This window comes from Diospyros lotus, chromosome 6 (genome assembly GCF_014633365.1).
Source record: "Diospyros lotus cultivar Yz01 chromosome 6, ASM1463336v1, whole genome shotgun sequence".
In the NCBI taxonomy this organism is placed as follows: Eukaryota; Viridiplantae; Streptophyta; class Magnoliopsida; order Ericales; family Ebenaceae; genus Diospyros; species Diospyros lotus.
Window position 1 is genome coordinate 6,593,468 of NC_068343.1, and position 26,631 is coordinate 6,620,098.

Below are 26,631 nucleotides of genomic sequence, written 5' to 3' on the forward strand. Positions count from 1 at the left end.
TATAAGATTCCTTAATTATTATTTTCAAGACCACAAATTAACATTATCTTTTAAAATTCATTAAATTAAATTATTAATAAAATTTGAATGGTCCACACATAATAAGGGTAAGAGAGACGTGGCCGCTTGGTTTTGAAGGGAGAAAAGCGTAATGAACGGGGGCGGGGGCGGGGGCGGGGGCGGGGGCGGGGCTGGGCTGGGACCTTAGTTTTCAACGAAAATGATTAGGGTTAATTATCATTATTTTATTTTTTTTTTCAAAAATGATTAGGGTTAATTATCATTATTATTATTTTCGGATGCACCAAACGAATGGGTGATGATGACTCGGTGAGTTGAAAAGTCAGCCATTAGAATTTAGAACCCTGCATTGCTGTCTTATTATTATATCTATCAGGCTATCGATTCTTTTAATCAATCTCCAACAACACCACAGCACAGTATTCCAGAAGAAATGGCTGAAGGCGGGGGAGGGTTCTTCGGTGTCAAGATATCTATGATTTAGATCCAATTCCGGACCAGAAATCAACAGTCCAACCACTCTGTCTCTGTCTCTCTCCCTCTCTTCCTTCCTTCATTCGAAAACCCTGCGTTTGGGGTCAAAATAAAGGGGTTTTGGGGCCACTCAAGGTTGTTACTTGTTCGTACATTTTCGCCGAGTTTCTGAGTGCTAACTGCATTTATATGACTGCAAAAGCATCCGTCGATAATCTGGAAATTTGGCTGGAGTGATGAATCGGACCGTATCAGGTAAGCTTATTTGACGCCGGGCGACTTATCTTTCAAGGGTTGATGATACTGCGAATTTGTACCTCCTGGATTTATCCGTCGATTAATTTATCAATGCGTGCTTGTTTTGAAAGATTGTGTAGTCAGTTTAGTGGGTTGATGATCATAGCTTTAAGTGATGCGATTTAGGTTTTGTATGGATCTGCATATGGCTCAAGAGCAAATACTGCGTTATGACATTCAAGGTTATGTACGAATTTTATATTACAAGACTACTTTTTTATATCTGGCTTTGAAATTCCATGTAGTTTAGTTTTGGAGTCAATTCAACTGTCAATTAGTGCTTGATTAGTTTTGGGTTTGTTTATAGTGCAAGTATAGAGCTCTATAGGGTTTCTGGTTTCACGCCAATCATTACTTGTGATTATTCTTTTTGTCTGCCCTAAAAATGCGAATTTCATCTCTTGGCCTAAAATTTGTATTTGTGTATTCCAAATGGAGAAAAGAAAATCATATTATCTTCATTAAGGGCATAGTAATATCAACTATTTGCATATGTACAGTTCCAAATCTGTTTTACATTTTCCATGAAAAATATGTTAGCTTGTACATTAGCACTCAGTAATATGCTTGTAATTTATGTGTGTTTACCAATTTTTCTTTCTTTTTCAACTCTATAAATACAGTTAGTATGTTTATAACTTTACTTTTGGATCTCCTTAGGTCGAATTTTCTTAACTGCAGCATTATCTTGAAGATAAAATCGGGAACAAAATGAGGATGAGGAACAAATACCGGAAACCAACTACTTTACGTTGCAATGCAGGAACCAGATGCTCATTTCCTGTTGTGGTGTGGAGCCTAGTGGGATTCCTTCTTATGCTTCACATATACTCCCTTGTTCATCACAGAGGTGGGGATGGCGCTGAAACACAAATGCACAGGAGTCGCAATCCTCTATTCCGTGAACTTGAAGAGGTTGAGGAGGAGGATATTCGAATTCCTCCACCTAAGGGCAAACGATCCCCGCGTGCTGCCAAACGGAGGCCTAGGAAGGCAACTACATTAATTGATGAATTCCTCGATGAGTCTTCCCCGCTCAGGCATGTCTTCTTCCCTGATATGAAAACTGCATTAGATCCTAGGAAGGATTCTGCAAATGAGAGCTTCTACTATTATCCTGGGAGAATTTGGCTGGACACTGATGGAAACCCTATTCAAGCTCATGGAGGTGGAATCTTGTATGATGAAAAATTGAGAACATACTATTGGTACGGAGAATACAAGGATGGGCCCACCTACCATGCCCACAAAAAGGGGGCAGCTCGGGTAAATACTTGATCCAAGTACATCAATCTTAAATTATTGTTTGCTGATAATCTGTGAAAATCTTGTCTGATGCTTAATTTCGTAATCACACTGCTTATGACTAGCCAAGCTCACCTAATGGGATTCAGGCTTGTGATTCTTGTTGTTGTTGATGTACTACTTATGACTATAATGATCACATAATCATGCCCTACATGCTTAATTTCGTATATCATAGGCATAGACATCTTATACTGGTTCTGTTGCTCCTCCTGTGATTTATTACAACAACAACAACAACAACAACAACAACATATCTAGTCTTTATCCCACTATGTGGGGTCGGCTACATGAATTCTAGACTTCCATGTATTTCTATCTTTTGTCATATCTTTATTTAGGTCCATACACTTCATATCAAACTTTAATGTCTCTCCCAAAGTCTTATTGGGTCTGCCTTTACCTCTTTTTTTGACTAATTGTTCCATTTCACCAACTCTCCTCACATGAACGTCTCTTGGTCTCCTTCTCACATGACCAAACCATCTTAGTCTAGTCTCTCTCATCTTCTCTTTGATTGGCACTACTCTTCTCTTATTACGAATAACTTCATTTCTAATTTTATCTTTTCTTATATGGCCGCACATCCATCTTAACATCCTCATCTCCGCTACGCTCGTCTTTTGCTCATGCTGGTATTTGACTGCCTAACATTCTGAGCCATACAACAAGACTGGTCTTATAGTTGTCCTATAGAATTTTCCTTTTAGTTTTAATGGGATTTTACCATCACATAACACCCCCGATGCATTTCTCCATTTTAGCCAACTTGCCTTAACTCTACGTGTGACATCCTCGTGAATTTCTCCATATTTTTGAATCACTGATCCCAAATATCGAAAATGATATTTTCTTTGTAAGATTTGGTCTTCCAATTTTATTATAACATCCTCCACTCTTGTATTTTTACTAAATTTACATTCCATATATTATGTTTTTTTTCTACTTAATTTAAATCCCTTAGATTCTAAATTGTTTCTCCACAACTCAAGCTTAGTGTTTACTCATTTTGTTTTATCTACCAACACTATGTCGTCTGCAAATAGCATACACCATGGCACTTCTGTCTGAATATTTTTAGTGAGTTCATCCATTACTAGGGCAAATAAGTATGGACTTAGTGCAGAACCTTGATGCAGTCCTATTGTAATTTTAAACGGTTCAGTGTCCTTTCCGCATGTTCTGACCCTTGTCTCTGTACCATGATACATGTCCTTAAGGGCTTGTATTTAGGCTATTTGACTTGTATATGGGCTATTCCTCCTGTGATTTATTCAGTGTGTATAATTTTAACTTACAAAATATATCATATTTATCATCCTAAGGGTAACTCTAGGATACAGACTTGATATTGGATAGAGTTCTCTTTGTTGATTTCATATGTAACTTGGCTTTGTCTTTTTTGCTGCAAAGTATATATGAGATTTCACAAGATACTACGATTTTGTTTTGTTTTTGTTTCTTTTTGCTTATTTTTAATTTTATACAAAGAAGAGTAATGCTATGCACCACAAATCCGGGGTCTCCATGCTTTTTGAGTTTAGATTTCTCATCTTTCACATTACATTTAAGATATCAGAAACAAGCACAGTAACTTGTTTATTTCACTTTCCTTGTCAAGCTAACTGGCCAAAATAGGTACTAAGTCTAAAACTCAATTGGTTATCACAATTGGAATTCAAGACAATCTCAACACTATAAAGCAGGATTCAGATTGATTACCATTCATGTCTTAATCCTCAATATACTTTTCTTTTGTGAACTTGTTAAATACTAGCCCTACCTTTTTTTTTGTGCCAATGTGGGCTCTAGGCTGTGAAATAAATTTCAGACTAGGCTTTGCCTTCTCTAAAACCCAGCCAAGAAATGTTCTACTGTTGTGACTGGAATTGATTAATATCATGAGCTTGATGTAGCTAAATTAATCACATTCATAAAAGCTGTTTAGGGTGAAGCTGCCAAGCTTTAATTTCCTAAATTAGTTAATATTTCTAGGCTTCAATGGTTGAGTGTTCTATTAGCTATTTTATACATTAGTGATTAGTCTTTATATATCCAGTTCAACAAAGCTAAGAGCCTGAGCCTAGTTGTCATAAGCTTAGCTACCTCACAATCTTCTTTTTCAACTCTAATAACTAGAGTTTGGGTGGGTTGAGTCAGATTTGAGCTAAACCCACTTTCAATCATGCTTTGCTTTGGCTAAAGCTAGGTATCAAGGTTCTTTCAGTTGTGACCGGGATCGATTAAGATCATGAGCTTGAGGTGGCTAATTACTTAAGTTACTGTGTAGGTTGATGCTGTCAAGTGAAATTTCCTTAATTAGGAAGTATTGCTGGACTGTCTGTCTGTTTGGCTAGCCATTTTACATGTTAGTGACTAGTCATCTATGACCCAATTTAATTGTGGGGACCAGTAATCATAACCTAAGCTACCTTACAATCTTCTGTTTCAACTCCACAAAGTATGTACCATCCTTCTTTGGGTGTATTTTTTTTTTTTGTTTGGTATATTGGAGACCAAAGTCTTGCAGGAGAGAAAGGTAAGATGAATCAATGACTTAAGGCCTTTTTTGGGGGGTTGGTGGTTGCCTACTTAACATTAGGCTAGCCTGCTCCCAGAATCTTTTTTTTTTCAGCTTTTATCCATGTTATTCAATGCCCTTACTCAACTTCAAAACAATAAATGCAAACAAGGTAACGTTTTGGTTTACCAATTGGCAATTGCTAATGGAGAGGGTTGCAGTGAAGCATATTGTATGAAGTAGACAAATATTTGCTTCTGTATAGACGTATTTGTTTGAAAAAAAAAATGAACCAACCCATGTACAGATAAAAAATGGTAAAACAATATGACCATATCTTGCAGAATAGTCGTACTTCATGGGTCATCTTCCCTTTAATTTTTAGTTTCAAGAGTCTCACCAATCACATCTTTGCTATGCAATGCTGGATTGTTACCTTGTCTGTTGGGGAAGCAATTGGAATTACTCGTCATTTGATCACACTATATCACATATCACCCTGTGAAGGGGTATAAGGATTAGTTTCTGTACAATTCCTTGTCTGGCATATTGTTGAGTCCATGCAGGTCGTCTAGGTTTGCTTTGAATAGTTTTTGCAACTATTTTTATGCATTGATCAATCACACTATTAACATTTATCACCCTGTGAAGAAGTGCAAGGATTATTCTTCATGTGATTCCTTGCATTGCACGTCCATGCAGGTTAGCTAGTTTGGCTTTGGATAGTTTTTGCGACTATTTTTATGTTTTTCAGCTTGGTCTTGTTTGCAAAGGGGTAGCGTTAAAGGTTCCAGTAGATGATGGAGTTTGAAATCCTCATTGACTTGACTGCATTTTAACTCATGTGCATATTGTGTCTTGTCCTATAGGGTGAATTGGTTTAGGTTAAATGTCTTGTGTTTTGGTCCATTATTCATCCATGAACCTTGTAAGTGCCTAACCATTCATCATCAGGCATGCATGCGACTGCAAATAAATAGTCATTGCATCTCCAAAATATAATCATGAATGGATCTTGTACCTTTTGTGCATCTTGATATTTCTGGAAGGGTACTTGGTCCTTGTCTAGTGAAAGGACCAAGCCTCCATCAAATTGTTAGATCCTTGATCTGATAGAGGGAATTCTCTTTGATCTGAGAGAGAATTTGCGGGAATGTAGAATTAGAGAGTTGAGGGAGAGAAATCAGAAAGAGAGAGAGAGAATGAGAGAATTAGGAGGGAAAATTCTGATTCCAATTATCAAATCATAGCCTTCACAATGAGTTGGGATTGGCGCCAAAATGGTTGCCAAGTTCCTTCTAGAATCAGTACTAGTTGCCCAACGGTTTACATACAACTTGCATTGCTGGAACCTTCTACCAGCAAGCTAAATCCCTCCAAAATTACAATTATAGCTATGGATAGCAACAATTAGCGACAAAGTAAAAAGGTCACAGCCTAGGTACGTGACAACTACCCCCTCTATCAATCATTTCTTGTTCTCAAGAAATGTGCAGTAGGCTAGCCGAACTAGGAAATTGCCTCAGTAGATCAGGCAAATATTCCCAAGTGTCTGAATGCCAAGAAGACCACTTGACCAGCACTTGGATAATTGGTGCCCCATGTCTGTAGATGATTCTCCTGTCTAGGATAACAGTAGGAATGACAAGTCCTGCTTCCTCTTTGGCACTAGAAGGAAGTATGTGGCTAGTTATCTGTGAGTCCACTCTTTTCTTGACCAAGGATACATGGAAAATAAGGTGTATCTGGGAGCCCTTTCGTAACTGCAATCGGTAGGCCACTAGCCCTACCCTTGCCAGCACTAGGTAAGGCCCAAAAAACCTAGGGATCAATTTAGACACCGGTTGCCTGGTAAGAGATCTGAGTTGTTGGGGAGTTAGTTTCAAGTATACTTCCTCTCCTTCGGAGAATTCCCTCTCACTTCTTCTCCGATCAGCCATTTGTTTCATTCTATTCTGAGCCTTTGTTAGCTCAACCTTCAATAGTCTCACGACCTCTTGCCTTTGCTGCATATATGCTCCCACTTCTGCCATTGTTGGTGGCTCCCTTACCATCGGTAGCAATGCTGGTTTGTATCTGTATAAAGCCTCGAAGGGACTCATGTTTATGGAGCTATGGTGGCATGAGTTATACCACCATTGAGCTACTGATAACCACTTGTGCCACCCTCTTGATTGAATAAAACATAGGCACCTTAGATAGGATTTCAAGCATTGATTTTACCTCTCCGACGGTTCATCAATTTGTGAGTGATAGGCAGTGGACATATGTAGTTTAGTGCCTAGGGACTTAAGCAGTTCTCTCCAAAATGAACTAGTAAAGACTTTGTCCCTATCTGAAACTATGGATTGGGGCACTCCATGCATCTTCACCAGTGTTATTAAAGGCGCACTAAGGCGCACAAGACGAGGCGCGAGCCTGGTGGAATTAGGCGCAAGTTAATAAAAAATAAAAATAAATAAAAATATAGTTGAAGAAAAAGGCATAAAATATGTCATAATTTCTAATAATATTTTAACAAGCATGTTATAAAAAAAATCACTCTAAAGATCAAACATTTCTATATTTTCATCATTAGAAGCATCATCTCTAATATCTTCTTCCACATCATCTACTCCTCTTGTTGGATGATTTCTATGGTTTAGAAGTGTGATGATAGTTTCATACATTTTTTTGGTAGGTAATATACTAGACTTGAATTTGCATCTTTCTTTGTTTTGGTGACTTAATGTTGCATTTTGTTATTACATGCCTTGAATTTGTTCAATTCTCCCTATCCATTTTCATCTAGTTCAAATTCAATTGGAGCATTTGAAGTAGTAGCCTTTTTATTTATTGTCAAATTTCTAGTTGAAGCAATAAATTTAAATCCTAAACAGTAAAAAATTAAATAAAAGAACAAACAGTGAAATAAAAAGCTTGAAAAACAGCTAAAAAGCCCAAGGCGTGCGCCTTTGCCTAAGATGCCTTGGGTTGAGGCGCACTTGAGGCGCGCCTTTTGGTCTGCGCCCTCCTGGAAAGCTTTCAGGCGCCCAAGGTGCGCCTTGAGCCTAAGTGCGCCTTTAATAACACTGATCTTCACTACATTGTCCAAGAAGACCCTCGCAACCTCCTGAGCAGTGAAGGGATGGGAAAGGCCTATGAAATGGTTGAATTTAGTAAACCGGTCCACTACCACGAGAATGCAGTCCTTTTCTTCCAACCTTGGTAGCCCTCCAACAAAATCCATAGTCACATTGGTCCAAGTGCCTTCTGGTATGGACAATGGATGCAGTAGGCCTGGTTGAGCTACGGTCTCATGTTTGCACCTCTTGCGCACATTACAATTCATCACAAAGTCTATTACAATCTTCTTAAGCTGTGGCTGTCAGGTCCCAGAGGACTGACTAGATATTTTAGAGAATGGGAGAGGGAAAATAGAGAGAATTAGGAGAGAGGAAGGAAGAACAGAGGGAGAAATTGATAGGATAGTGATATTACTTCTCCATGAATATCCAATCGGGAGAGATAGCCCATATATAGTTGGGATTCTCCTCACATGCTATAACCGATTACAGCTATAGGGAATGTACAAGCTTAATAAAGTAGCAACAGATTATGTACTACCCCCCACAGCAACTAACTAACTCAGCCCAACCTTTCTTATCCAGCCCTTCTATTATATTTTATTGCAAAACTACCCTTATCCTCAACGGTACATGACAATTACCCCGCCCTTCAAAACTTTTCTTGTCCACAAGAAATATGGAGGCGGCTGGCCACACGCGGAGATTGGGTTAAAATGTCCGGGAGGTACTCCCATGTATTATCTTCGAAGTGTTGATCAGCCCATTTAATGAGAACTTGAGTGATTGGAGCACCTTGTCTATAAATCACCCTTTTGTCCAGTATAGCTATAGGTTCTTGGAGATGAGCTTCAGCTTGGGGGAGGTTAGGTAGGATGGAGCTTGCTGGCTGTGCGCCCATTGCTTTCTTGAGAAGCGAAACATGAAAAACTGGATGTATATTAGTACCTTCCGGCAATTCCAAACGGTATGCCACTGATCCTATTCGTGCAATAATTGGAAAAGGTCCATAGAACTTCGGATGTAATTTAGATTTGGGATGGGGAAGTAGTGTCCTTAGGTGTCCCGGTTTCAATTTGAGATACATGATATCCCCAACCTGGAATTCTCTTTCACTTCTTTTCTTGTCAGCAAATTGCTTCATCCTATTTTGGTAAGTAGCTAGCTCCTCCTTAATTCCCTGCAAGGCTTGCTGCCTTTGCTGTAGGTATGCGTCCAGAGAGGCCACAGTTGAATTATCCGCCAGTGCCGGTAGGAGTAGGGGTTTGTAACCATAAGGGGCTTCAAAAGGGGACAATTTTATGGCTGAATGGCGGCTAGAATTATACCACCATTGAGCCATCGGAAGCCACTTATGCCATGTCTTTGGTTGCAGAAAACAAGTACACCTGAGATACATTTCCAAGCACTGGTTAACCCTTTCGGTTTGTCCATCCGATTCAAGGTGGTATGCACTAGACATCTTTAATTTCACTCCCAGCAACCCCATCAATTCCTTCCACAGTCGACTAGTAAAGATCTTATCCCTATCGGAAACTATGGCCTTGGGTGTTCCATGTAGTTTTACTACTTGGTCGAGGAATATCCTGGCCACTTCTTGGGCAATGTATGGGTGAATCAATCCCATAAAGTGCCCATATTTGGTAAAACGGTCCACAACCACCATAATGCAGTCTCTACCTTCTGATTTGGGTAGCCCCTCTATAAAATCCATCGAAATATCTTCCCATAGACCCCCAGGAATATTCAGAGGTTGGAGTAACCCAGGTGTTGCCACATTTTCTGGTTTGCACCGCCTGCAAGTATCACACCTGATCACAAATTCCATAGCATCCTTCTTGAGTCCTGCCCATCGGAAGAGTTGCTTAACCCGATGATAGGTGTTTACAATACCCGAGTGGCCCCCTATGGGAGAGGCATGCAGTGCCTCTATAATTTTCCTTTTCAGTGCTTCCTCCTCCCCAATCACTAGCTTCCCTCGGTGTCTAATCATCCCATTACTCAAAGTGTATCTTGGTTTGGATGAGGGATTGACTACCAACTGTTGTAAGAGTTCTCGGGTCTTATCACTTGAGAGATAACTAGCAGCGATCTCTTGGCACCATTCTGGAACAATGGTTGAAATGGCAGCTGCACTTCCCTCTTCAAGACATCTTGATAGAGCATTTGCTACAAGATTTTCTTTACCCTTCATATATTGGATCACATAGTTCAAACCCATTAATTTAGTCATACCTTTGCGTTGTAGTTGAGTATGCAGCTTTTGTTGTAACAAGAATTTGAGGCTCTCATGGTCAGTCTTGATTACAAAACTCCCTCCCTCAAGATAATGGCGCCATCTTTCTACCGCCATCAGCACTGTCAGAAGTTCTTTCTCATATATGCTCAATCCGAGATGTCTTGGTGCAAGGGCTTGACTGAGGAAGGCTATGGGTCTACCTTCCTGAACCAAGACTGCTCCAATCCCATTGCTGCTGGCGTTAGTTTCTAAGATGAACTGTTTGTTGAAGTCAGGTAATCCTAGAGTGGGCACTTCACTCATAGCCTGCTTAAGTTTGCAGAAAGCCTCCTCGGCCGTGGCATCCCACTTGAATCCATCTTTCTTCAGTAGATTAGTGAGAGGCCGACTAATTATGCCATACCCTTTAACGAACCGACGATAGTATCCGGTTAACCCTAGGAATCCTCTCAACCCTTTCACATTTTGCGGCCGAGGCCAAGACACCATGGCTGTAACCTTACTTGGATCTGTGCTTACCCCTGAACTGGAAATAATATGCCCAAGATACTCAACTTGTTACTTAGCAAAAGTACACTTTGACTCCTTAACATATAGCTTATTGATTCTAAGGACTTCAAAGGTGGTTTAGGTGCTGAGCAAAGGTGGGACTGTAAATTAAAATGTCATCAAAGAATACTAGGATGAATTGGCGCAAATATGGTTCGAAAATTTTGTTCATTAACGCCTGAAAAGTTGCGGGGGTGTTAGTTAGGCCAAAGGGCATTATAAGAAATTCATAATGCCCTTGATGAGTGGTAAAAGCTGCCTTAGGAATGTCTTCAGGCCGCATCCTAATTTGATGGTAGCCTGATCGGAGATCTAACTTGGAAAAAACAGAAGCATTGTTTAGTTCATCAAGGAGATCTTCCACAATTGGGATGGGAAACTTGTTCTTGATGGTCATAGCATTAAGTTGACGGTAGTCAACACAAAATCTCCATGACCCATCTTTTTTCTTAACAAGCAATACCGGTGATGCAAATGGGCTATGGCTGGTTTGGATGATGGCCTTCTTTAGCATATCTGTTATGAGTTTTTCTATCTCAGTCTTTTGTCTGGGAGGGTATCGATAGGCTCTTAGATTCACTGGCTCTACATTAGGCTTAAGATTAATAGCATGGTCATAGGGTCGTTGGGGTGGTAGGGAACTTGGCTCGGAAAAGAGGTCCTTATAATCAATTAACAGTATGTTAAGAGAGTCAAATTCATGTACCTGCCACGGGCTATGAGTGTTATTGCCCGTTATGTGTGCCAGCTGAAGTTCTGCCCCTTGCTCCTCGATGGTGACATCCTTGGTATGGATAGAAAATAGTTGAGCCACCGGTGATAACTTGCTCTTGAGTATCCTTTGTAACCTCTTACCCGAGATGATTTTGCATACTCCCACCTCTGGTTTGCCCGTTAGAACCTTCTTACTGCCATCTTTCTCAAAAGTTACTTCCATTTTGTTGAAACCAAAACTGATTGGTCTGACTCCCTTCATCCAATCCACTCCCAGCACGACATCACAGCTTCCCAGCTTAAGCAACCTCAAGTCAGTTGAGAAATTTTCCCCATTCATCTCCCAATGGAAATCCCTACAGCTACAGGCTGATTGACTTAACACCTTGCTGCCGTTCGCAACTGTGACTAATAATGGCAGGGAAGGACTGACTTCACATCCCAATTTTCTTGCCACAGCTTCATCCAAGAAGCTGTGAGTACTCCAACTATCGATGAGAACCATAATCGGATTGCTATTGACCCTTCCTTCTACCCTGATAACCTTACTATGGTTAACCCCTTTCAAGGCATGCAATGAAATCTCTCCTTGGTCCTCCCTCTCATTCTTTGAGAGTTCCTCTCCTTCTTCCTTATCCTCGTCTTCCCCTTCCAGCAATAGTAGTTGCCTCTTGCACTTGTGGCCCATGAAATACTTGTCACCACATTTGTAGCATAGATCAGCTACTCGCCTCTGCTCCATCAGTCTTCCTCCTTGGGCGGAAGCAGGGTTGGTGGATGGTAGAGCCAATACACCTCTTCCTTGGAACCCTCCTTCTCTGGGTGGCAACCTATTGCCAGTTTGCCAACCTCTCGTGATCACCCCTTTCGCTGAATTCCTTTGTTTCTTAGCCATGGCATCAACGATCATCTCTTGTAACCTTGCGCTCTCGGCAGCCTGCTTCACCGAGTGCGGTTGCATCATCTTCACCATGGGTCTGAGCTTCTCGAATTTTTGCTGATATACCTGCATCGTCCCTTCTTGTTTGAGTTTGTTAAACTCTTCAATGATGTCTCGCATGCATTTATCTCCGAACCTTACACACAAATCTTCTTCAAACACACTCTAAGGACTCCCCTCCTTGACCGCGAGCCAACCTTGATACCAAGCATCTCCCGTATCATTCAGATAAGCAGAAGCCATGGTGGCCTTCTGCTGATATGGAATTTGATATAAGGAAAATACTCGTTCGCATCTTCTCGACCACCACCTCGGGTTCTCTCCTTCAAATAAAGGAATCTCGAGCTTCAACGTGGGGTAATTCGGATGGTGTCGATTAGCCGTCACTCTCGGCCTCCTTTCCCTTACATTTTCTCCCACTGTGTCCGTATCAAACTCGAACTCCGATGCTCCTCCTGGTCGAGGTTCTACCCCTACTCCTGGAAAAATAGGCTCCGTTCGGTCTCTCGGAGGAAACTCAGGAGAGAGCCTCAATGGCTGTTGTTGAGTGAACATTCTCACAATCATTTGCATTTGTTCCATCATTTGCTCCCGAAAGAGAGTGTTCTGCTCGCGACTCTCCATCCTTCAACGTTCCATTGCCTGGTCGATTCTGGAATCGACTCCTGCTCCGATCGATAGTTCCAGTGATCCCACTCAATTCTGTACCTCCGTTATTGCTGTCGTCGTCTGTTGTAGCTGCGATTTCATCTGCTTCATTCTTGTCCCGTTTGCCATGGTGGTCGCCGACGCCCAAGAAGGATGCTCTGATACCAGAATGTCAAGTCCCGGAGGACTGACTAGATATTTTAGAGAATGGGAGAGGGAAAATAGAGAGAATTAGGAGAGAGGAAGGAAGAACAGAGGGAGAAATTGATAGGATAGTGATATTACTTCTCCATGAATATCCAATCGGGAGAGATAGCCCATATATAGCTGGGATTCTCCTCACGTGTTGTAACCGATTACAGCTATAGGGATTGTACAAGCTTAATAAAGTAGCAACAGATTATGTACTACCCCCCACAGCAACTAACTAACTCAGCCCAACCTTTCTTATCCAGCCCTTCTATTACATTTTATTGCAAAACTACCCTTATCCCCAACGGTACATGACAGTGGCCAATAGAAGGTTTGTCTCACCCTCCTGCAAGTGTTTTGGATCTCGAAATGACCTCCCAGTGGGGAGCTGTGAAGTGATTGAAGGATCTGGTTCCTTAACATCATACTTTCCCCAACCACCAATCTTCCATTTTATCTGATCAATCCATTAGATAGAGCATAACCTGACCTACAATCTCCATTCACACTTAGCTGTTCTAACAACTCCCTGGCTCATGTCCCTTGCTGGTAATTCTCAGTGACCTCCTGGACCCAATTAGGTACTACTGATGTGGTAGCAACCAAAATTCCCCCTTCATGGCAGCGAGATAACGCATCCGCAACCACATTCTCTTTTCCCTTTCTATATTGTATCACATAATTCAGCCCCATCAATCTTTCCATACCCTTCTTTTGGAGATGAGAGTGGAGTTTCTGTTGTGAGAGAAACTTGAGGCTCTCGTGGTCAATTTTAATAATGAACCTCCCTCCCTCTAAATAATGTCTCCACTTCTCCATTGCCATTAAAATCGCTAGGAGTTCCTTGTCATATATACTGAGCCCTTGGTGCCTAGGGCTCAAGGCTTGGTTGAGAAAAGTCAAAGGCCTACCCTCCTAATAAAGGACTGCCCTTATGCCAACCACACTCCCACTGGCATTAGTCTCTAGGGTGAAAGGCTTGTTAAAATCCAGTAGCTTGAGTACTGGGACCTTACTCATGGCCTTCTTAAGTTGTTCAAATGCTTCCTCAACCCTCCAATCCCAGTTAAACCCATCCTTCCTTAGTTGATCAGTGAGCGGTTTACTGATCGACTCATAGTCCTTCATGAATTTCTAGTAGTACCCGGTAAGCCCTGGAAACCCCCTCAAGGCTCAGATATTAGTGGGCTTAGGCCAGCCAGTAATGGCCTCAATCTTTTTATGGTCAATCCCAACACCTGCTTTAGATATAACATGCCCCAAATACTCAATTTGTGCTTGTGCAAAAGCACACTTAGACCTTGTGAGGTACAACTGGTTGAATCACTAAACCTGAAAAGTAGTCTTAAGGTGCTCTAGGTGTTGGTCAAAAGAAGTTGTATATCAAGATGTCATCAAAGAATACTAAGATAAACTTTATGAGATAGGGTTCAAAAATTTGGTTCATTAAGGCTTGGAAAGTAGCAGGGGTATTAGTAAGGCCAAATGGCATTACAGTAAATTCATAGTGCCCATATGTGTTTTGAAAGCAGTCTTTGGGATATCAGATGAGTTCATTTTTATTTGGTGGTAACCTGAGTGTAGGTCGAGCTTGGAAAAAATTGAGGCGTATTTGAGCTCATCAAGTAGGTCCTCAATGATGGGTATTGGGAATTTATCTTTGATGGTAATGGCATTTAGTTGTTTATAATTGACACAAAAACGTCATGTCCCAACTTTCTTTTAGACTAAGAGGACAAGAGAGGCAAAAGGGCCGCGACTTGGTCTAATAATTGATTGGGAAAGCATGTCCCGAACCAGCTTTTCAATTTTTGTTTTCATTTTGGGAGGGTATTGATAAGATCTCATGTTGACAGGTTCAACATTTGGCTTTAGGAGAATGGAATGGTCTAGGGGTCGCTTAGGTGGTGGAGACTTAGGCTCTACAAATAGGTAGTGATATTCAACTAGTAATAACTCAAGTGAGGTTGAATTAGACACTTGCCATATCGCATGTGGCGGATGTTGGCCAATTCTTGAGTGATTTCCCTCTATCTCCTCATAGTCTTCCCCTTCTTCTTTGGCCTCAATCGAGAACAGATGTGCCACTTGGGATATTTTCTTCCGGAGAAGCTAATGCAGCTTCTTCCCCTTTATTATTCTGCAGGACCCGATCTCCACATTGCCTTGGAGGACCACTCTTCTCCCTTCCTTTCCTAAGGAAATTTCCATTTTATTGAAATCGAAACTGATTGGATTCACCCCCTTTATCCAATCCACACCTAGAACTATGTGACAACCTCCTAGCTTCAACAATCTCAGATCAGCCTCAAATGCTTCACCTTGCATCTACTAGCAAAATCCCAAGCAAGCTGACGTGCTCTACACCCTATTTTAGTTGGCCACAAGACACTTCATTTTCTTTGTAGTACCCTCATTAATAAAACTGTAGGTACTTCCACTATCAATCAATACCATAAGGGTGCCTTCTTGTACCCTACCCTCAACTTTGATTATTTTGCTACAACAGTCCCTTTTATAGCATGTAAAGAAATTGCCCCCTTATCCTCTTCTCCTGCCTCTTCTATCATCGTGAGGCCTTCCTTCTCTTCCTCTTCTTCTCCTTCTCCTTCTAGTAACAACAACAACTTCCTACATTGATGCCCTATAAAGTACTTATCTTCACACTTGAAGCATAGCCCAGCCTGCCTCCGTTGTTTGATAAGTTTGTCATTGGATTGTAAATTAGACCTTGGGGGTGGTAATGCCTGATACCAGACCCCTACTCTTCCCTTCAGGGGTTCCCCGCCTTGTTAACTTACTCTCGTATTGCATAACACTTGGCATCCCTCCTTTGTTATGCCCCCTTTGTTTCCCCATCAGGGCCTCAAACGTCAACTCCTCTAAGGAGGCTCCCTCTTGTATTGTTTTGGGCTTCAGTACGTTCACGGCTAATCACAAGTCATCATTCAATCCTCTCACAAAACTAGGTACGAAATACTCCTTTGTTAGGTAGGGGTTTCTACTCAACATTAGAGACTTTAGCTCATCGAATTTCATTTGGTATTCCATCACTGTTCCTTCCTACCTTAGGCAATTAAACTCCTCCACTACATCCATCATGCCTCTTTCCCCAAACCTCACAAAGTCCTTTAGAGAATTCTTCCCAACTATAGGACTCCCTCACCTTGGACCACCCTTGGATCCAAATGTCCCTGGAGTCATTGAGGTAGGCCAAAGCCAAGGCCACCTTCCAATTCTCAACCACTTGGTGGATCACAAACATCTTCTCACATCTCCTGATCCACCATCGAGGTTTTTGTCCCTCGAACATCGGCAATTCCAACCTCGACACCAGAAATCTGGTGTGGTTCAACTAAGTAGTGCCTTCATGTCTACTCTTCCACACATTTTCTTCCTCTATGGATAGATCCACTTCAACCTCCGACAGCCCAACATTCCAATTACTAGTGCCAATTCCCGATATAATTGGTTCGGTACGTTCCTTAGGGGGAAAGTTAAGTGAAATCCTTACCTGATGTTGGTCAGAGAACATGATCATGAATTGCTGCAGTTGATCGCGCAGCAAATTGCCTTGCTTGCCCATCCCTCGCATTTCCTCCTAGATTTGATCTCGCTTGTCTCCCCTGAACTTCTTTGCAATCCCCTTTAATTTCCAATCCACCATTGACCAATCTTATCCGCCATCGTCTCCACTCGAGCTTGGACCTCTGCCATTGAAGCGGTCACCTGCTGAAGCTGCAACTCCATTTGCCTCATTCTCGTGCCATCAATCATCGTCTTATTTGTCGCGAACATCGGCCAGGACAGTGCTTTGATACCAAGATGTTAGATCCTTGATCTGATAAAGGGAATTCTCTCTGATCCGAGAGAGAATTTGTGGGAATGTAGAATTAGAGAGTTGAGGGAGAGAAATCAGAAAGAGAGAGAGAGTGAGAGAATTAGGAGGGAAAATTCTGATTCCAATTATCAAATCATAGCCTTCACAATGAGTTGTGCCGATCTCTTATACTGCCTCAACTTGGGATTGGCGCCAAAATGGTTGCCAAGTCCCTTCTAGAATCAGTACAAGTTGCCTAACGGTCTACATACAACTTGCATTGCTGGAACCTTCTACCAGCAAGCTAAATCCCTCCAAAATTACAATTATAGCTATGAATAGCAACAAAGTAAAAGACAGCGACAAAGTAAAAGAGGTCACAGCCTAGGTACGTGACACAAATGTCTAATTTGGCATTTGAATCTTGATTTTATTTTGTCTTGCGAAAACTGTAACCGTTCCCACCACTCAAAAGTGCCTCTGTTGAGTTTATGTTCTAACAATTTCATGTTTTTGTTTTCATAGATGTTCATCTATTTAGAAAAATTGCAAATTTATTTAGCTTGTCTATGAGGCCTTTAATATGTAAATGTCCATCAAAAGGTAGGAGGTCCATCCTCATTAAGAAGTTTTCATATTTGTTGCTTTGGTCATTCAGTCATCTGATGGAATCACCATTTTATACATGGTAGTTGATTCCACTCCTAGCATTAGGTATGACTCATATGCCATCTTTTACCTAATGTGCTCTGCATCTATGGCGTGCTTCAGGCACTGGAGTTGGTTGTTGGCATTTGACTCAATTCACTCAGCAAGTCTTAGATCTCCTTCAACTGCCGCTGCTTCTTGAATGCATCATTCAAAGCATTAACCATGATCACCATGGGTAGGGCCTTTCTGCTTCGATTTGTTGTGTGTTGGATCAAGGCAAAGAATATCCTTGCTCTGATGTCTTCTGATAGCATTGCAAGGGTAACTAGATATTATTTTAGTAGACAGGTTGCTGAATGTTGTTCCAGAGAGGGAAAAGTTTATGGAATCCTTGGGGAACAGAACACTGAGGTTCAACAACATGAGTTATGTTGATCTTCACTGCCTTTATTCAATAAAGATCACCCCTTTATATAGAATAATACAAGATCTTTCCCAAATAGAAAATAGTATGAAGTTAAAAAATGACCAAAAATGAAAATATGAATTTAAGACTAGATCTATATTCTAGGTGTCAAAATAAGTCGAGGAGAAAATCTGTCTAAAATAAGATTCATTTTGGTTAAGAAATTTGCAAATTAAGAGTTAGGAAAAATAAACTCATTTTGGGGGAATAGTGCTGGAAATTGTCTGCAATCCATCTTTCTCACTACTAAACCAGTGAGTGTTGTTTGTTAGATTGTCTTTTATTGACCTATCATATTTCATCTGATTCCCAACACTTCTTCTAAAATCACCATTTTACCCCTAGGCTTGATTTTGATCACAGATACCTTGTCCTGACCTGATGGTTCTCTAAGAGTTATCTTTTAGGCATCCAAAATCATTTTGTTTCGTAAAAGATTTTCTGTTCTGACTGAAAGATGAGAGCTGTCTTATGCAAGATGGTGAATGGTGCAAGACTGTTGGTCTGAAGTTGTAAAAAGGAAATATATTTTTATGTACCCATTTTTTCAAAACATAAAAAGTATATTCAAGGTTTTTATTTGTGTGTTGTGATAGGATACCAGATAGCAATTTCACAGCAATCGAATATCAATGGTTTCCAATAATTTGCAGCAAGGAAAAATAAGAACAATAGGGCATTCGAGAGGCCCTGAACTCTCCCCAAGACTCAATACCAAAATCCTCTCCCTAATATTCTCCTAGCCTTTCTTATTTATAGTTTGTTATCCAGCGACACTCCCCTCCAACGCCTCAGCTATCAGCCATGCTCCCTTGGCTGCTCTTCCCCTTTTTGCCCTCTAACTGTTTTTGTCACTTTCCCCCTCTCCCAATATCCTATTCTGCCCCTTGCTTCTTCCCTCCTATTTCTTTGCTGGTACATGTGACTAACAAGGGTCCTATCATGTTGCTGTGCTCAAAGGACTTGATTGTGAGCTTAAAGATCGATAACAGCCTGTCTCAGGATGGTATTATCTGGGGAGATTGAATTATTGACAGTAAAAAAATAGAATGAGGAATGAACCACAAAATATGGAATAATGATGATAAAGCAAATTTGATTTGTGAAGTTTTGCAAATATAAATTATTACCTAGCCTGTGGATCTTTGTCTTCAACTTTCTGATTTCATACTTTTCTTACAACTCATAGTCTTAGTGCTTCTTGAGAAATTGGCAAAGAAATCACTCTGAGCACTTGCAGCACAATTTAGTAAAGAATCCTTACATGGTTTAGCAATGAGTTAATGATTGTATAAAATGAAAAAGCAATTTATCCAGTCTAGCAATGCACATTCTTTTAATATCTAACTCACTTCGCATACTCATGAGAATGCATCTCATGCATGCTTTTGAAAGCTGATATATTTTTCCATTTCTTTGCCTTGATGTTATAGCTGATCCCAAATACTGGGGATAAAAGGCTTTGTATGTTGTCGTTTGGCTTTGATGGTATCTTAGTTTGTCTGTTGGCTATTAAATTTTGGTATTCACTCATTAATGCATGGTTTAGCCTATTTGTTGCTACCATTGAAAGTATTAATCAAGACTCTCCTCTCTGTAGGTTGACATTATTGGTGTTGGTTGCTATTCTTCCAAGGATCTGTGGACCTGGAAGAATGAAGGAATTGTGCTGGCTGCGGAAGAAACTGATGAGGCCCATGATCTGCACAAATCCAATGTGCTTGAGAGGCCAAAAGTAATTTACAACCAGAAGACTGGAAAATATGTGATGTGGATGCATATTGATGATGTCAACTATACCAAAGCTTCAGTTGGTGTTGCTGTCAGTGATTACCCCACTGGTCCTTTTGATTATCTTTACAGTAAACGGCCGCATGGATTTGATAGCAGGGACATGACGATCTTCAAAGATGAAAATGGTGTTGCCTATCTCATCTACTCCTCCGAGGACAATAGTGAACTTCATATTGGTCCACTTAGCCAAGATTACCTTGATGTGACGGATGTTATGAGAAGGATTCTTGTGGGACAACACCGGGAAGCACCAGCTCTGTTCAAGTATCAGGGGACTTACTACATGATCTCATCTGGTTGCACTGGTTGGGCACCAAATGAGGCACAGGCCCATGCAGCTGAATCTATTTTGGGGCCATGGGAGACTATGGGAAACCCATGCATTGGTGGTAACAAAGTTTTTCGGCAGACAACATTCTTTGCTCAAAGCACGTTTGTTCTTCCTCTGCCTGGGCATCCAGGTTATTTCATATTTATGGCAGATCGGTGGAATCCCGCTGACCTCAGGGACTCAAGATATGTATGGTTGCCTTTAACAGTTGGGGGAGCAGCAGACCAGCCTCTTGACTACAATTTTGGGTTCCCATTATGGTCAAGAGTGTCAATTTATTGGCATAAGAGATGGAGGCTTCCTAACAGGTGGAGTGCAAAGAAATGATTCGTGTTTCGAGCCACCATCATATATTGTTCGGGTTAATGGGGTCGTTCACGGTGTTGCCGCCCCCTATTGAGAAACCACTCTCTGTTGGTTCTGAGCACAAGGGTAGTTCATTATTGACCTTTGTTGGCCTACCTTTATGTATCTCTTTGTATAGGCCATGTTAATATTAGTTCTTGAGATAGGTGAATGCCTACGGCAAAGCATCACCACTGTTCTTGAAGCTTTGCCAATAATTAAACTTTAGTTGAACAAGATTTACAGACACAGGTCTCATTTTCCTTGACCTTAAGTGACACACATTGAGGGTTATGATGTGCAAGTGGCGCCCAAATTGCTAGTGCATCTGAATTGGCTGACCCTGCCTGGTGTATCTGGCGTCTCTGGGGAAACCCTGTCGCTCTGCCCCAGTCTCGACTGACTCTATTACGAGACAGGAATTGCCATGATTTAACTCAGATCTGAGACACTGCAAACAGAAGTTGGCAACAATATTCAGGTCGGTCTACTGAACTTCGAATCTGATTCATGAGATAAGAGCATGACAGTATAGGATTGTAGAATGTTTGATCAAACCAAAATTTAGGCCCAAATAAGAGTATAGTGTTAAAGAGTTTTAGGCGTTTTCTTGGAAGGATTTGTTATCTCATGGAACAATAAGACCATTTTTAGATACAAGCAATAAATGACTTAATTCCCATTCATTTCTATTTGAAGCACATCATCTGGAATGCGGTATGGTAACTATGTCAAGCATAATTAAAATCTCAAAAAATTATATCCTCTGTTATCTTGTATAGGGGTTCAAAGAAAATGACAAATCTTATGAGATAAAACATCCTAAGATGGACTTGCAGTAATAAAAAAATTGATTGCATGTCACCAATGCGTACCCAATTAATTACGTGTTTGTTACGTTTTGACATGGATATATACCTGTATATACAATCTCTTGATTGTTTGGCTTTTCAGGAGGGGAAGGCATATATGCAAGCTTGGTTTCATATGCCTCAAAAACAATATTTTCAGACTATTAACTTTATTTAATACCTTGCCAAGTATTCTCCAAGCCCTCCCAATTATGGTTTAGGGACCATTAATTGGTTTGCTTAAAATATTAGGACAAGAAAGACCAAATCAAAATCAATGTGGAGTGGTTAACTAAGCCGGTATACATGATGTATGGGTCAGATGGCACTTGCTATTACAAATTGGTTGTGACCACACAAGAATAATAATAATAATAATCAGATGGCATTTGCTATTAGCAATTGGTTGTGACCGCACAAGAATAATAATAATAATCAGATGGCATTTGCTGTTAGCAATTGGTTGTGACAATAAGAACAACAACAATAATAATAATAAATTGTAGAAGAAACAATAAGAAAATCTGTAATCTGCCTACAGCAATGGTTGAACTTTTGTTTTCTTTGTGATCCCAAGTGTCCCTTAATAAAACAGTATTTCTGTGTGCCCTTATGGGTTCCATCTTTTCCAAAGGAGAGAAAGCTTTCAAGTCCAGCCTTTCTTCTTTCTTTTTCCTTTAGTTATGCAGGGGTAGAGGAAAGGGCTCTCCTTTCCTTTTCTTTTCTTTTCTTTTCCTGATAAAACTTTCATGTCCTTTCTGTTCCTCTCTGAGTCTTAGTTTGCCAAACAGACTGTAAAAGTTGAAATAAACTAAAAGCTAGAGGAGACATGCACGGGCAAAGGTTCACTTGCTGCTTTTAACTTGCAAATTATGGGTCCCATTATTCCCATCCATGACTGTTTCTTTGCTCAAAATAAGCTAATCCTAACCCAGAAACAATGCAAAATTTGCAAAGCCACGGGGACCAACTTTCTCTGTAAAAGAGGCCCAGATGACACAGCTCCCACCCCACCCCACCCAAGGGAGAAGAAGCTGCTGGCTAGTACATTAATCTGTTGGGGGCATGTCTAATCACAATGTGAACCCTAAAAAGAAGTTCCCACTATAACTCTCTCTAATTATTAACTTTCCTTTCTTCCCCTCTTTCTTCTTGTGGCCCAAACTCTACCACTTTCTTGTCCTCTCACAACAACACCCCCTCCCTCCTCTCTCTCTCATTATATATTCTAAATAAATAAATATCAAAAAGAGTTGTTAATAATATTTTAAAATTAAATTACAAAAAATTAACGTTTAAATTTATTATAATTTTAGAATACATTTTTAATAATATACATGGAATTAAGTTTTAATTAGTAAAGATAAAATTATTTCTGCTATTAGAATAAAATTATGAGTTTAAATTATAAAATTATAGATTTTTTGGGCAAAAAAAGAAGAAGAAGAAAGCAAGGTAGTACAAATACAAACATAAAAAGAAAAGAAAAAAAACTTAATTTATACATTTATATATATTGGATTGAAGATGGATATGGCTATAAAATATGGAAAAGAGGCGAGGCTGCATGTCTAGTTTACAGGGGAATGGTGGCTACTAAACCCATAATGCCACTAATGACCAAACACCTTTATATAAGATTCCCACCCCCACCCCCAACCCATTATGCTCTCGCGGCCGCCTCTAGCTAGATTCTACATATATATATATACATATACATATATATATATGACACTCTCCAACAGACGACCCATCACCTTTATCAAAAGACTTCCTATCCCATATCAAATCAACGCTCCTCCAAATTTAAATCCCTTTTTGGGCAGCTCCTTAATTAATTTGACACCTCCCAGCTGCTTACATCATCTCCACACCAACTACTACTCCATCTTAAATTTGGACCAATAAGATTATTTCAAATTACAATTTTATTTAGTAGTTGAGCTTGTCTAATCAAATATGTAAGTACATATATATCATCAGGATTGGTTCATCAATGCATAATTAGTTTAATTGGTACGAATATTATTGGATGCTATAATATCAATCAATCAACCTATATGTATGTATATATGCATGCATATAAAGATAAATCATACCGAAGTGGGACATATATATATATATATACCACAGAAGAGACTTGAACCCATTAATATTTTTGGAAAAATTCAAGACCCAAAAGGATGGTCTTTTTCACAACAATAATAATAATAATAAAAATAAATGGAGATATATTAATGTGGTCACTTCCTATAATTCAGTCAATTCAATACAATTGAAAAGGCTAAGTCCTCTTGCTCTTTAATTTCAACTTTAATCCTGCGAACCCACAAACTACACCTCACGCCATGAGCCTGCCAAACACGTGCCACCCACCGCCCACCATTTCACGGCTTCCAGGCTCCGGCCCACACCACCGGCTGTTCCTTCCACGACAAGAATATTCCCGCGGCTTCCGGCGACTGTATCATCGACCAACCCTCCCTGTACCGCCGCAAGAGGGCGCGTACGTCATCGCACACTTCGTCACTTAATGAAACGTGGCTAAACCCAGCTCCATGCAGCCGCCGTGACCAGCGAGCTGCCGATTCCCGCCGCTCCGTTGACTCCGAGGGCGGGCACGCCACCAGGTCCATCAACGTCCGTCCGGCGGCCCTCTCCAGCATCAACCGCTCGTTGCTTGTCTTCGGGAAGCTTTCCTCCAGGGACTCGAAGTAAACCCTAAACCACCTCAAACATTCTTGGAAACCCTTAACGAACTCAAGCCCATCGGGACCAACATCGAGATCGGCTTCTTCCTCGACGACAGTCACGACCCTCGGTTGCAAGCTCCTGAACATCGACATCAGGACGTCCCGGCGGTCGCCGACCGCCGTGACTGCGTGCAAAGCGCCCACGCAGTTGATGGCGAGCGCTTCGTCGTCTTTGATGTCCAGTTCGGCTAAATTTAACTCCGATAGATCACCAGTATGGTGTAGAATGTTGAATTTAAAGGGCACGCCCATTAGCCTCGCGAACTTCTCCATTCTACTCCCGATCTCCTTCATCACCTTCTGCACCGCCGGCGCCCCGCTGTCCTTGGTGGCCACCACCGTGGTCAGGCGGAGGTGCGGTGTCTCGTCGGTCCGAGTCGCCAGCGCTTCAAGCAAAGTCGGCCATTGCGTGCAGTAAGTGTTGCTAATATCAACTATATGCAGCTTGCTTTCACCTTCGAAAGCCTCCATGATTGCACCATTACAAGCAACATGGCCAAACGTGGTCCAAGGGCTCACTTCTTGAAATTTCAACACCATTTTTCTCGTGGACTCGAAAGAACAATTCTTCTCCGTCGCCGACATCAAAGTCCGGTAACACCTCTCCCCTGAATCCGTCATGCGGCTGAACAACGCCTGAAGGAAATAAGAAGCTAGCTTCTGATCGATGTCGCCATAAGGCGAGCCGAGCTCGTTGAGCATCCACATGAGCTGCTGGACGCGAGCGCTGTTCTTGTCGGCGATGGCTCGGGCGGCCTCAAGAAGGATATCGGAGGCCCACTTGCCGGAGAAGGAAGAAGCGAACTCGAAGCTCAGGTCTCGAGCGGCCGGCGAGGAAGAGCATTCAGCGGACTGAAATCCATGGGTCGGGTTGGTTAAGGTAACGGTGGTGGAAGGCGGCGGCGGCGGGTAGTAAGGGTAATAGTGCTTGGACGATGAAGAGGAGATGTCTTCTTCATCCATGAAAGGGTTGAAGCATTCTTCGTGATTCTCTTGATAGGGAAAACTAGAGAATCTAGAACTGGTTGAAGTTATGGTGGAGTTGAAGGAATACTGATCGGATTGGAGACTGGCTAGTTTAAACAAAGCATCCATTTAACCTCAGACCCACATACAAAAGAAACTGAATTTTTTTTTTTTTTTTTTAAAGGTGGGTGGAGCGCGCGGGGGGGCCTGTATGAATCTCTTAGGTTGTTGGATGCAAGAGATGCATGGATACGTTTTAACAGTAAATTGGGTTAGAGAGAGAATGATCAAAGGAGGATCTCCAAGTTGGACTTTTGCTGCTTGCTGGCCTTCTCAAACATATTCAGAGACAAGTTTATATATATATATATATATACAGAGAGAGAGAGAGAGAGAGAGAGAGTAAAATTTAGCTTCGCTTTTGGGGTAACCGATGAGAGCAGTAGTGGTGGAGAGATTTAATTTCTTTATCTTCTTTAAAAGCGGCGCCTTTTTAAACTTGAAAACTCGATTTTCACATAATAGGTATCTATATTTACTTGAAGCATGTACACTAATTAAAGATGAGAAAGCTCAAAGGTTTTAGGTACTGTTTAAAATATGAATGGGGAATGATATATATATATATATATATGAATGATGATGATGATGCCATGGATGTTGGCCGGTTGTTTATGAGTGGGGAAAAGGCGTGAGGATGGGGCTTTGGGGAGAGCCGAGCGAGAGAGGAGACACCAGAAAAGCAGCCGGCCGGCGTGGATCACAGTCATCATAGAATTTGATATTCATAACTTTAGGATATATAATGATATATATATATATATTTTTCAAAAATAACAGACAGCTGGTTACTAATTTTATATAGAAATGCAAATTTCAATTATAATAACACCACTGTACAAAATATTTTGCAAGGATCGATGCCATTTTGTCAAGATCTTAACTAGAAAAGATAATAAACTGGAATGTGATTGTAGAAAATATAAAATATATATATATATATAAATAAATAAACACAAGACATATTAATTGCATATATAAAAATTCTAATTTTTGCATCGTCTTCCAACTATATATGTCCTGCCAAGACAACCTAGCTAGCTATGAGTGCAATTTTGTGCACTCTGAAGTGATTTTACCGTAAGGACAAAAATGTCAGTTTAATTTTTCTCCTTATCCACTATCTTATTTCTTTCTTTTCTCTCTTTTTTCTTCTTGTCGCCAACCCATTGCATCATCACTACACAGTGACAAGGCAACGGATCAACAAGAGGGCAATGACTAGGCAACGAGGCGGGACGATGATGGGTCGACGAGGTAGTGAATTGACAATGATGGGAGGAAATAGAAAGAGAAGAGAGAAATGGGGTGGTGGGAAAGAGAAGGTGAGGCAGCAAGGTGATGTAGCAAGTCAGCGAGGTAGCAACAGCGATACAACGGGTTGGCAACAGGAGAAAGAAGATAGAAAAGGAGGGTGTGGCGACCGACGTGTTGATGGAAAAAAGAAGGAGAAATGAGAGAGAAACGAAATAATGAATAGAGAAAATGATCAAAATGACATTTTTACCACCAAAATAATATCACCTCAGAGTGAACAAAATTGCACTAGCTATCTATTCACTTCACACATTTTCCTTTTCCTTTTCCTTGCATGCTTCCTTATTCCTCTCAAAACTCTGACAGAAATTC

At 40.8% G+C, this 26,631-nt stretch overlaps 2 protein-coding genes across 4 annotated transcripts; one reads left to right on the forward strand and one right to left on the reverse strand.

Annotated features, from left to right (window-relative positions):
- Positions 1-394: 394 nt before the first annotated feature.
- Positions 395-21,064, forward strand: LOC127804166 (uncharacterized). Of its 3 annotated transcripts, none has more exons than XM_052340957.1 (3): positions 395-750; positions 1,453-2,058; positions 19,503-21,064. In XM_052340957.1, the coding sequence occupies exons 2-3, from the start codon at positions 1,504-1,506 to the stop codon at positions 20,352-20,354; spliced, it is 1,407 nt and encodes a 468-aa protein (XP_052196917.1). In that variant the 5' UTR covers positions 395-750; positions 1,453-1,503; the 3' UTR covers positions 20,355-21,064. The 3 variants fall into 3 exon arrangements, with proteins under 3 accessions (XP_052196917.1, XP_052196918.1, XP_052196919.1); XM_052340958.1 differs by having other exon boundaries at positions 1,474-2,058; XM_052340959.1 differs by having other exon boundaries at positions 1,556-2,058.
- Positions 21,065-23,350: 2,286 nt separating this feature from the next.
- On the reverse strand, positions 23,351-25,355 carry LOC127803298 (protein SHORT-ROOT-like). Its single transcript, XM_052339422.1, has one exon. It carries the CDS (start codon positions 25,069-25,071, stop codon positions 23,611-23,613), a length of 1,461 nt encoding a protein of 486 aa, XP_052195382.1. The 5' UTR covers positions 25,072-25,355; the 3' UTR covers positions 23,351-23,610.
- Positions 25,356-26,631: the final 1,276 nt, after the last annotated feature.